We start from the raw sequence: 12,850 nt of genomic DNA, 5'->3' as shown, positions 1-12,850 counted from the left end.
TTTGAATGGAGATGCGCAGCGGCTCCGCTGTGTCTTTGTTTTAAATTATTATCAATGATGAAATAGAGCAAAATCAGACAATAGTGTTATAGTCAGACAATGTAAGTCACTTAATATTAACTTACTGATTTAATACAACAGTTCAATAAACAAGTTTGAAGCTCCCCTGAGCGCAATCGCAAATATGATGATGATCGGGTCAGTCGCACTGGTGCTCCTAAAAAAATGTTCATAGTCGCACGCAGTAGTTTTCAGTCGCAAATGCGACTGAAATGGTCGCACTGTAGAGCCCTGTATATATATATATATAAAGAACAAAATTCAAGCTCAAGCAGAGCAAACGGAAAAAATAAAGCAGACCGTGCCAATTACAGTACAGAACATACATACACTCGAATCGGCCTAAGTTTATTGTGTTTATATTGTTTCACATATTAATGTTGAGAAAAACAGTAATATCCACATGCTCGGGTGAAAGTTGGCTCCTCAGTCTGAGTGATAACAATATGAACGCGCGCCGACACAGACGTTCCAGAGACACAAAGATAACGGTGTGCTAAGCGGAGTTTCTTACAGCGCTTTGTGTTTTCTGTTCTTAAAGCACTCTCTCCCTCAAGGAAACTTAAAGGAAGCACATGTCTCAATTTCAGTGAAGATCATTTCACTGTCAGATGAGCTCTCTTCTCGGCTCACTCGGGTACAGCGGTGCTTACCTGCAGTCGTGAATGCAGTGATGGACAGCTGTCTTTCTTTAGTCAACTCTCGTTGTGGTGGTAATAGTATGATAACTCGGTTTGACCGATTCATTCGATCAAAAGTAATTCCATTTTGGAAGATCATTTATGAAATCAGTTTACCTCAAAGCAGTCAAAATATTGCATGGTCTAGTTAGTAGATGCCATAACTACAAAATTATATGGACTTCAGGGGGGGAAAAAGGTTTCAAAATCGTTGAATACAGACACATTTAAGGTTGACAGCTCATCTTAAAGTGGGTGCGACATTGAGTTGCTTTCATCAATCCAGCCTGTTAGAGGATCAGCATTAAAGGAATAAGACAACATCGATACGGCCATGGCTCTGACCAGAACGGCTCACCTTTCTCGTCTGCATCTTCTCAGTCCTGCGCCTGAAGGCCACATAGGGGTCATTGGTGCTGGAAACGTCCCGCTTTTCCTGCTTGATGGTTGGGATGAGGGATCCGTTTTTACACAGTTTCCTCTTCCTGCTCCAGTACTCAAACACCTCCCTTATCAGATCATCGTCCTCCTTCAGTAACAGCTTTGCTTCCTGTAGGGTCACCAGCTGTGGTACAGAATAATTTGGTTTTAAAAAAAGTAATCAGTAATAATAGCAACAATACTAATATATAAATATATAAATATATATATATATATAAAAACTGTAAAAATGAAATTAATAAAAAAAAAAACAGAAAAAAAATGATAGACCAATTAATATAAACTACAGTTTAAACGTTTCGGGTCAGTCAAATTTTTTAAATCGTTTTGGAAAGAAGTTTCTATTATTATTATTGCACTTTAACATTATATTTCTATTTGAATATTTTAAAATGTAATTTATTCCTGTGATCAAAGCTGAATTTTCAGCATCATTACTCCGGTCTTCAGTGTCACATGATCCTTCAGAAATCATTCTAATATGCTGATTTGCTGCTCAAGAAACATTTATTATTATCAATGTTGAAAACAGTTGTGCTGCTTAATATTTTTGTGGAAACTGTGATGCATTTTTTTTAGGATTCTTTGATGAAGAATAAATGCATGAATAACCGCATATATTTGAAATATAAATTTTTCTAACATTATGAATATTTTTACTGTCAATACTAGGGGTGTGACGAGACACTTATCCCACGAGACGAGACACGAGACTGGGTTCACGAGAACGAGACGAGACGAGATTTTTAGACTTTTTTAAAGAAATCCTCAATGATGAAATATATAAGGAAAAATAGTCTTTTAATCAACTGAAAAACACAATTCAAAAAAGTTGGTGCATTTTGAAATCAACTTGTACTTTACGAAATTAAACATATATTTTAATAAATTTTATGCAGTAATAACATTTAAACACTGCCAAATGTTTTGCTACAAACTCAACTGACAGGCAAGTAATTGCACAAAAATTATAAATAGTATAAATAAAAATAAATAATAAACATAAATATCCCTTTAAAGTGGAAGTGAAGCAGTCAGTCAAGTTTACATTATTTAGTAAACTGATTTCAACTTTAATAAAAAAAATATATAATAAACACGATTAATGTATCAATTTAAAAGAATAAAGCAGTGGTTGCCAAACTGGGGGGCGCGGCAAGGCTGAGGGATAGTTAGGGCCCTATGAAATCCGTTAAATTTTTTCCTAAATTCAGTTTTATTTTTTTCCAAATTCCGTTTTTTCCATTTTAATTTTTCTCGACTCCTTTTTAATAGTTAAATTAAATTTTATTAATTAAAAAGCATGTCTAATTTATTAAAATCATTAAACGTATACATTTTCACATCGATTTATTAAAAGTTTAACAAAAATTACAGGTTTAGGGCCCTATGAAATGTTTTATTTTTTTCTCACCATATTATTTATTGTTACCAAATTCTGTGTTTTAGCATGTCTAATTATTTGAATGCATAAAACGACTTAATTTATTCATTTTTTTTCTTAAAGTAGCCTTATTAAATTTTTTTCCCCTCAGAAATTCTGTGTTGTGTATTTAAATTTTTCTGGTTATCAAATGAAGGCATAAAATATTAAATTTAATTGATCATTTATCTTTTAATTATTGAAAATTAAGCAAACAAGATTTTTTGGCAAACAAAGGGGATTTACTATTAAAATTAAAACATGGAAGAAATGTTTTGTGTGATTATTCCTTGAAAAATATTGTTCGTTTCATTTTAGTAGTAGTAGTAGGCTATGTACATTCTACTGAAAAAATTTAAGTGTAATGACCTACTTTTGATTAATTCATTCAAAATTTGACAAATTAAACTGTGAATTCTGTTTTTATGACTGGATAAAGACTACACTGCGTAATGTCCCCGCTTATCATGCGGCCACTTGCCTGATGTAACATAAAATATCTTAAATACCACCACTTGTGAATGAGCCAGTGTAATGCAAATATATCTGAAAGGTCTGCGTGAGGATATCGTCACGTTCTCACGAGACCAGTCAGATCTCGCGAGACACATCGGATCTCGTCACACCCCTAGTCAATACTGATCCCAAACTTTTAAACGGTTCATCAGCATAGGCTGACAGCTGTTCATCTTTCAGCTGCTCTAGATATCTGCATCAGTCACCAATTTAAACTAAACTCCTGGTTTGTGGGATTTCAGGATTCCAAAGAGCAACATCCTGAATTCAGACAGAAAAGTTTAGCAGAATCACTTCAGCTTTCAATTTAAAGTTTCGAGCGTTTTTATTCTGCAGTTCTCATTGTAAGCGGCGAATCTTTTTAATAACCTGCTGTCCGCTGCCTTTCTCCAATCTGTCAATCATCTCCTCGAACTGCAGGGCCTCCACCTCCAGTTTCTTTTTCAGCTTATTCACAAAAACCTCATCCTCAGAGTCCAGATCGTAGTCCGGCTGCTCCGTATCTAGACTGAAAGCTGTGGGAAGAGAGGCAGTGGAAGTTAAACAGACTCAAAGCTTAAGACTCCTTTCAGATATTAGTTTTACATTTAGAAGTTTGCAGCAAGTTCTCAGGTCTGACAATATGGCCACTTTTCTTCATTCTTTCAAGGTTTCATCAAGGTGCAATTTTGTTTCAGCCTAAAACAACACACCCACAGAGCCTCAGATGCAGTTTACACGGATAAATTGCAAACACTAGCAAAAATAGCCAGTTTCAATCTGATTGGATGGCTGCTATAGAACTTCTGAGAGTTATAATGATTACGTTTCAGACAGGTCAAATTCCCAGTATTCCCCACTATGGATGGGTATCGTTTACAAGTTGTTTTAAACCTGAATGAGTTTCTTTCTTCTGTTGAACATAAAAAGTTATTTTGAAGAATGTGGGAAACCAAACAGTTGCTGGTCCCCAGTGACTTTCATAATTTTTTTCCCTTCTATTAAAGTCAGTGGGGACCAGCAACTGTTTGGTTACCCACATTTTTCAAAATATCATCTTATGTTCAGCACAAGACTAAATAAAAATTAATACATGTTTGGTACAACATGACTGAGTAAATAATTACAGAATTAAAATTTTTGGGTGAACTATCCCTTTAATGACAAGCGGTAGCATATTTAGTACTGCCGCTTTAAGAGCTGCACGCATCCGTTTTTCTCTCATCTGTTTACTTTCACTTTAGACATAATTAACTGTTTATATGTAAACCTTGTGTGATTTTGACAGTATTAGCGCAATCAGACGATAATTAAGATAACCAAGTAATCAGGTGCTGTTTGACCACCCTTTTAGTGTATGCACGCTTCGGGTGTACGCGCTCTGAATAAGCACATGTTAGAACAGCACGCGAATAAAACGTTTAACCGGCAAGGCTTTAAAGCACGTGGAAATAATGTACTTTTGTGATTGCGAATAAGTCTCGTGAGTGTAACTCTACCGAATCAATAGTTGATGTGAATGTGTCTCGCGAGTTTCAGTTGGAGCTGGAGCCGCGAGACATAACAGCACATTGCTTGAGGTAGAGGTTGTATTTTGTTAGTAAATTTTTCATTATATTACTAGTGTTGCCACCTTCGTTCACTCTACTGTATATATTGCATCTGACACTGGTGTCGCTTAGTTTTGTAACGTGAGCCCACACTTTCAAACGTTTCACTCTTGCCGCGATGACTGATCGCACGCAAACACACACAGCACATGCGCATGGATATCATACGCACGTCGAGCAAACGTCGGACACATCATTCAGTGAAGGAAAATGACAAGCAGCAGCTTCTAATTCGTCGTTAACATTGAAGTATACAGAGATAAAACAACGCAAGTATCGATAACAGTATCGTTTGTCCTGAAGCTTATCGGTACTCTGGTATTGACCCAATTACGTACCGGTCCAAAAAAATACCGGTTCTTGGTACCCATCCCTATTCCCCACAATTTTTCTGTAATTGAAGTCATAATGCTGCATGATGTGATAAAAACCAATGAGAACACATTTTATGATTAATATTCAAAGGAGCAAGATTTTGAGACAAAAACACAGTTTTTGACTACCCACTCAGCGAACCTACACGTTTTACAACACTAAGCCAGACAAAGAAACATCTAAGTGCATGACACACATCACTATGTTTACTGGCACTGCATTAACAAAAAAAAAGAAATAAAACCAAAACCAAGAAATAGCCTAAGACATAAAAAAATAAAGATAAAGTTTGTCTCAGAGCAAAGCATCTGAAAAAAAAAAAAATCACTTAAATTTTCTAACAATTTCTAAATAATCTTCTGTACAACCTTTCACAGACTCCTTTCGATTTTCTAAATGGGCTACCACTTTGTTGCAAACTCTTATTATGGTCGCATCGATTTCAGATTTACCGGCTTCTAAACGGCACATAAAACTTAGTTTTTTGTCCAAAATAAACTCCATTTAGGAGACCTTTCAGACACAGTCTGGTGCATGCTGGAGCTAACAAACAATAAATCAATGAAAACTCACTTGAGTGAGTGATGTAAAAACACACATCTTGCCCATCAAGAGTATTTCAGAGATCCCAAGAGATTTATTTCACTTCCCCATTTGAACCGTGTTCCCACTACAGTTCCCACCCATTTGAACGGTGTTCCCACTACAGTTCCCAGCGCCTCATCCTCACTTCCTCCATCTTGTCTGGTGTGTGTGGGAGCGTGTTCATACGCCCTTTGACAGCAGGACACCTCCTGGTTCCATTACAGACACCCCAGGGGCCACCGGACTCACTTAAAGGGTTAGTTCACCCAAAAATGAAAATTCTGTCATTAATTACTTACCCTTGTGTTGTTCCAAACCCGTAAGACCTTCGTTCATCTTCGGAACACAATTTAAGATATTTTTGATTATATCTGAGGGCTCTCTGACCCTCCCATAGACAGCATTAAGAGAATGCACTGATACAGTACGTTCAGCCGGCTATGTCTGCTATAGGATACTTACCAAGATGGGCATTTTGACAATTTTTGTATGAATTTGTCTATTTAAACACAATACTTAAGAGAAAGCTTAATATTTGCGAGCGTTCGAGCGCACGCACAAATCTTCTCACTGCGCACGTGAGTTCGCGTCTGTGATATTTGATTAAAGTATTTGAACGTTCGCCGGTTCCCGCCTCCTTCTTCCCGTGACGAACTACGTTACAGCGTCCTCTGGCTTTTAAATGTTTAAACTGGCAAAGGTTAAACAAGTTTAGCTTAAACACCGATATCAACGTGTGCTGTTCAGGTCTCACCTGTGCGCGCGCTAGAACAGCTTGTAACACTCCAAAGAGAAAGGAAAACTTGAAAATCGCATCATATGACCCCTTTAAGCCGCAAAAACAAGGAACAAAATCATGAGATTCAAGTCTTAAACCTCAACCGAGAAATGGAGACTGACTCATCGACATTTAGTAATTCCACGGTCATGTGAACAAAAACACACATACATGATGCAGAATATAGTTCAACAGCCAGTAAGAAATATTTACGGCCTGTAACTTTTCTCAAATCACCTGCCATTGGCAGATGATGCTCAAAAATATGCACAGAATGGTCCATGCACTCAAATAAACACACAACCTATGAAGAAAAGGGGCATTCTGGGGACATCTCAACAAGCAGACGAAGTGAAAGCCCCCAAACGTATAGGACGTGGCAGACGGTGCAGCCTGCAATCCAGAAACAGTCACGAAGAACAAAAAACAACACAAAACACCTGATGTTCAGGAATTGGCGGACAGATGTCGGTAACAAAGGCTTCAACTGGAGGCGGCCCATTCAAACCAGCGCAGATTCGGCTACATAAGGAGATTAAAATATCATCTTGTTGTGATGTTTGGTGCCAGAATTGACATAATACTGAAGGCGGTGACTGTGTAGTTCTGACGTCAACTTTTTACGGAATCAACGGTTCGTGAAAAATCACAGCTACGTTATGCAGGCTGTGTGCATTTTACTGTGGACTGACTGTTTTGAAACTGATATGGTAGTTAAATAGCCCCTAGACCTCAGTTATCGTGAAAAAAGCCAGGAAATTTCAGTTTTGACAATGTAGGACCTTTAAAGAAAAACTCCCTCAATAAGATCCGTGCACTCACGCTGTATGTGAATGAGCTGCTTTGGCATCCTGAAATCTCCGGGGTAGAGCGAGTCATAGTAGGTGATGTTGCTCTCGGCCTCTGGGACGGGAATCACCATGTTATCCCTCTTCTCTCCGTACACCTGCTGGGCAGAAATCGCCCTCTGGAGATGGTGTTCCTATGGCAACCATAAAGAAAGAGACACATGTTTCAGTAAACATTTCCATACACAAAGTATGAATCATGCTGAACCACAAAAAGTGAGTCTTAAAAGGATAGTTCACCCAAAAAAAAAATCTTGTCATTTACTCACCCTTAAGCAGTTTCAAACCTGAATGAGTTTCTTTCTTCTGCTGAACACAAAAGACATTTTAAAGAATGTTGGGAAACAAACAGTTGCCAGTAGCCATTTACTTCCATAGTATGGAAAATATACTATGCGAGTCAATGGCTATCAGCAACTGTTTGGTTACCAGTATGCTTCAAAATATATTTTGTGCCTAAGAGAAGAAAGAAAGATACAGGTTTGGAACAATTTTCATTTCTGGGTGAACTATCCATTTAAAATATATATAAGCTAGGGATGCACGATATTATCGGACTGATATCGGAATCGGCCAATATTGGCTTTAAATGTAAATATAGGCATCGGCCCGATATGAAAAATTATGCCGATATGTCTTGCCGATAAGAGGAATGCGTTAACTCACATGTGCTCAGGGTGTGCTAGTGATTAGATCACGTCAGCAGTGTGGCTCATTCTTGAAGCAAAGTTTTGTCTGAATGATGAGTAGATGACTGTTTGGACTGCTGCATTTAATCTGTGAAAGCATGTACAGAATGATGCATTCGGTGTATGATAGAGTAAACTGCTATAGCTTACATAAAAAAAAAAAAATCACAAACATGACACTTGTAAATTAAATAATTGTATACTGATTTATTCATTAATCTGCAATATGTTTTATTTTTTAAACAAATCATAAGCTCTAAAAGATTTTCAGAATTTTTATAACTCTTTTGTTTTAGACCATCTACAAATGTTAAATCTTAAAATAAAATGTTAGGGTTAACCTTGCATATTTCTGGGGGAAAAAATGCAGCGATTGATATGTTTATTTATAGTTATTTTCAAAGCTTCAATGTACTGTCAAAAAACCTTCATTATTGTTTATTTAATTCTAACAAATAAGTTCTTGTTAAAAACCAACCAAAATTAAAAAAATATTTTGCTTATAATTTCTGCACAGGAGAGACTTGGTGTTGTTTCCAAACAAAAGGAAATATATCGGTATCGGCCAAAATGAGTTGGAAAATATCGGCAAAAATCCAATATTGTGCATCTCTAATACAAGCTACTATTTTGTTGCATTATGTGTATTACCATTGGAAAGTCTGATTCATTTAGCGAATCCACTTGACATTTTGTAATGCAACAAACTGAGAAAAAGAAAAAAAAGAAATGAACAACAATATTTAGGTCAAATATTTCACAATTTTGCAATATATTCTAAACTGTTGTTTATGAACACTATTATTCATCCATACATATTCCAAACCGCTTTATCCTCAAATGCATCCAATGAATCATTAAAAGATTCAAAATCAAAAGAACAAATCACTTGCTAATTGAACGTCATTAGTGTTTATTAATTACGAAACACCACTGACTTTCAGGCCATTTGTAAGATATTTACCAAAGTACCAGAGTTCAAAACAATGTTTTGATTGTCGTCACGACTGTAGCTTGATTGCAAACAATGGATTGCATCATTTTTTCCACAAAGACAGTAAAAACACGCTGCAATGATCTGCCTTGGCTATTTTTTTCCCAGAAGTCCAATTTCTACAATAACCAGTGCTGAAGAGGCAATGGGGACAGTCCCTCAATAAAGCCAATTTGGTCTTTGAGTCATTCACTTGATCATTACTTCAAAAACTACACCGCATTCAAAACTACACAATGCATTTGTTTTCTCTTTTATCTCCCCTGTGAATCTGCAGTATAGATCAGATCATAAAACAGATGAGCTGTGGTTTCAGAGAAAACACAGAAACAATTTGAATGCAATGACCTGAACCGGTTTTCAAAAACCTCCTCAAATAAGTAGGCTGTGTAAACAGGCTGCATGAAACAAAATAAACCTACTCTAAAAGACATAAAAGAGAGTGCAGCCTCCAAAAATACACCATGTTGGGAAATGAAAAGCCTGAAATCAGCATAAAGCGCAATTGAACTCAAAGTCCAAATAATTCGCCCAGTTCGGCAGACGTCATGCACCCTAGCAGCTCATCTGAAATGATTGCACTTGGCGTAAGGAAATTAAAAACATTACACATGATAGCCTGAAAGCATTTCACCAGAGGAGCTCGAAGAAACTCAGGAGATAAAGTCGGTAATAAGAAAGCAAAAAAAGGTCTATTTACTTTAACGCATATTAACATTGTGTTCTTGCCAGCCATTGTTAGAAACTAACTTTCAATAGTCCATTAGAGTCCAAACTCTCTCTCTCACACACACAAACACACCTCGTCTTAAATGACTCAGCTGCGAGCCCTCACTGAAAGGTCTTACGCAAGGAGGAAATTATCAGCAGACAAAAGCTAGACTTTCTTTGGCACAGTCCTCTGAATAACCTTCGGATTGCAAAAGCTCCCCCCGCTGAGGGTGACCCCGTCACTGACCTCAGAGGATCATAATTACAAACAGATGAAGGGAGAGAAAACACAACGATCTCTCACACACACACACACAACGTCTCTATGTCAACATGAATTTGTTAAATTACTGAAATATTAAATTAAATTAATTACTTCACTTAAATATTTAGGTCAAATGAGTTTGACAAAAAGATTTGGGAATACGACTATTTATCTTATTTGATTTGTTTTGAATGACTGAAGTCTGACAACAGTGGAAAAACAGGTTCACATTATTAGGAATGTGCCCGAATAGTGAATCCGAATTCGTAAAGGCACAGAAAACGAATAACGTGTTCTACGGAGTCACTAAAGGGATATGGTTAGCCTCTTGCTAGCAGTAGCCAGTTACATTACAGTACATAAAATTTCAATTACCACATAAACAGAGTAAGGAGAGGTGACTGATAGGACAATGGCGAATGATTTGCAGATCCTGAGCACCACTGACAAAAATCTAATCTTGTGAAATGTGTGGCAAGTACTGCCGCTCCGTAATATACACAGAGTATGTGTGATCGTGAATCTCGAAAGTGAAAGTAAAAAGTGAGCGAGCATTCAAAAGCGATTTCAATGCCCAGCCCCCGCATATTAATAATATTGATGCCCGCACACACAGGGATCACACACACCGGACGCGTCACGTTCAGTTCAAGCGGCAGTCTAAAACAGTTTATTTAATCACCAAATGGGCAAAAGTTCACTTCAATGAGAGGAGTTTGATGTTTAAACAAAAAACTGAGCAAAAGAGAAAAGCGCAATCATTATTACAGCTCTCTATATGAAGCATACAGCCACAGAAAGATGGATGTAATGTGACCAGCTGAATATAAACTAATGCAAATGGACAGTAACAATCGTGACATTAAGCATATGTGTCAGACTTGCGTGTGTTTTGGTCACATTGTTTTAACCTTTTGAGGTACGGCTAATGTTTGCGTCCTCTCAGCCTTGATAGCAAACATACTGCTGTCCTTTCTCCACTAATGCAGCATCTTCATATCAATGATATGAAAACATGCACTACAGTATAATGTGTACACACAATTTAGTTGTCGATGTTTTAAATTCGCATCTGAAGTGTTCCGCTCTGTCAAGTGTCAAAACAAACAGCCAGAGATGTCAGTGATTCTGCCTCTAGAGGCCACTCTCGCTCTTGTACTGTATAAAGACAGCGGAGCTTCTCACCCACTCCAGCAACGGACGCAACCCGGAAAAACTACCAGCATGAATTTTAGCTGATAGCCGATAGTTCCAGCAATCAAATATCGGTGCCAATTAATAGGCAAAACCGATACATTGGTCAACCTCTAATATAAACTAGAAGTTCCAGTCTGCAACTCAATACACTTTTTAAAAATAATATTGTAGTACAAACTCAATCTCCCTACTGACTGACACATCCCTATCACTGCATGGTACACAATGTCACACCGCCCAGCCTTAACACCATTACTTCTACAGTAGTGCTGGGCGATATGATGATATTATCGTATATCGACGATATCTCGTAAGTATCGCGATGTTGATGCCAACAGTCAGGTAACAGACGATTATCGACATTATCGGAAAAAAATGACAAATGATAAACCTAGCAAGTTGTAAAAAATATTTTACATAGCCCCATCGTCACCATACAAGTCTCTTTGCATGCAAGAATGAAATAATTTAGTAGGAGGGTTGGGCATCGAAAAGCTATTCCAATTTCGGAAATCAGATCAGATGTATAAGGTCAGGAATCAAATGACTTGTTATAAAATTACATTTAGATTCTGCTTCTCGATTTCTGAATGGCTTTTATTGCGAATTCAAAAGATTCAACTAAGACGACGAAATAGAACTCACTTCTGCACTTGCGCGCTGTTTTCTGTGCTGCAACCACACAATTTTAGCTGATAGCCGATAGTTCCAGCAATCAAATATCGGTGCCAATTAATAGGCAAAACCGATACATTGGTCAACCTCTAATATAAACTAGAAGTTCCAGTCTGCAACTCAATACACTTTTTAAAAATAATATTGTAGTACAAACTCAATCTCCCTACTGACTGACACATCACTATCACTGCATAGTACACAATGTCACACCGCCCAGCCTTAACACCATTACTTCTACAGTAGTGCTGGACGATATGACGATATTATCGTATATCGACTATATCTCGTAAGTATCGCGATGTTGATGCCAACAGTCAGGTAACAGACGATTATCGACATTATCGGAAAAAAATGACAAATGATAAACCTAGCAAGTTGTAAAAAATATTTTACATAGCCCCATCGTCACCATACAAGTCTTTTTGCATGCAAGAATGAAATAATTTAGTAGGAGGGTTGGGCATCGAAAAGCTATTCCAATTTAAAGAACGAAAGAAAAGAAAATCCCTCACTGATCTTGACTGAATCACATTTGTAACCTCAGTTTATATTTTGTTTGCCTGTTGTTCGGCGCTGACTACTGTAAAGGCAACGTGCATCTGTGTATGGACAAATACACACAGAATTATATCAAAATATCCCATAAATACAAACGTTTATGTCTTAAAATGAACGTAAAGCGCTGAGACATTTCAGTGCAATATTTTTACAGATTTTTTATACCGTGTATACAAAATAATTATGTTTAATTAAGCTGATATATAGCACTACAAATTCATTTGCAAACGGCTGAAGACATTATAGTAGCCTACTATATCTCAGCTCGCCCCTCAACATGCACTCATTCGGAGATTCGGCAGCCCAACACTGAATATTATTTTGTGGGCGTTGTATTTTAACTAATAAAATAAAAATGATAAAAATTACAATACAAAAATGAAATTTAAATTACCCTGCTTCTAAATAAAGCAGTTATTTTTATTTCATTAAAAAAGGGCCAAAAGAGACCTCCGAACTAGTA

General features: G+C 37.1%; 1 protein-coding gene across 3 annotated transcripts in view; it reads right to left on the bottom strand.

Annotated features, from left to right (window-relative positions):
- The window catches only part of LOC107753261 (enhancer of polycomb homolog 1-like), a 34,997-nt gene that overhangs the window by 8,875 nt on the left and 13,272 nt on the right, over positions 1-12,850 (bottom strand). For 2 of the 3 annotated variants that reach the window (XM_016569391.1, XM_016569390.1), the window contains exons 2-4: positions 7,270-7,429; positions 3,490-3,635; positions 1,099-1,305 (exon numbers count right to left, since the gene is read on the bottom strand). In XM_016569391.1, coding sequence (XP_016424877.1) covers positions 1,099-1,305; positions 3,490-3,635; positions 7,270-7,369 — 453 coding nt within the window. In that variant the 5' untranslated portion in view covers positions 7,370-7,429. Of the gene's footprint in view, positions 1-1,098; positions 1,306-3,489; positions 3,636-7,269; positions 7,430-7,961; positions 7,984-12,850 lie in introns of those variants that run through there. The other variant, XM_016569392.1, reaches the window with a different exon arrangement.

Source organism: Sinocyclocheilus rhinocerous, unplaced genomic scaffold (genome assembly GCF_001515625.1).
Source record: "Sinocyclocheilus rhinocerous isolate Xijiao unplaced genomic scaffold, SAMN03320098_v1.1 scaffold411, whole genome shotgun sequence".
NCBI classification, from domain to species: domain Eukaryota; kingdom Metazoa; phylum Chordata; class Actinopteri; order Cypriniformes; family Cyprinidae; genus Sinocyclocheilus; species Sinocyclocheilus rhinocerous.
The sequence above is the reverse complement of the archived record's forward strand: the minus strand, read 5'-3'. Positions and strand labels throughout refer to the sequence as shown.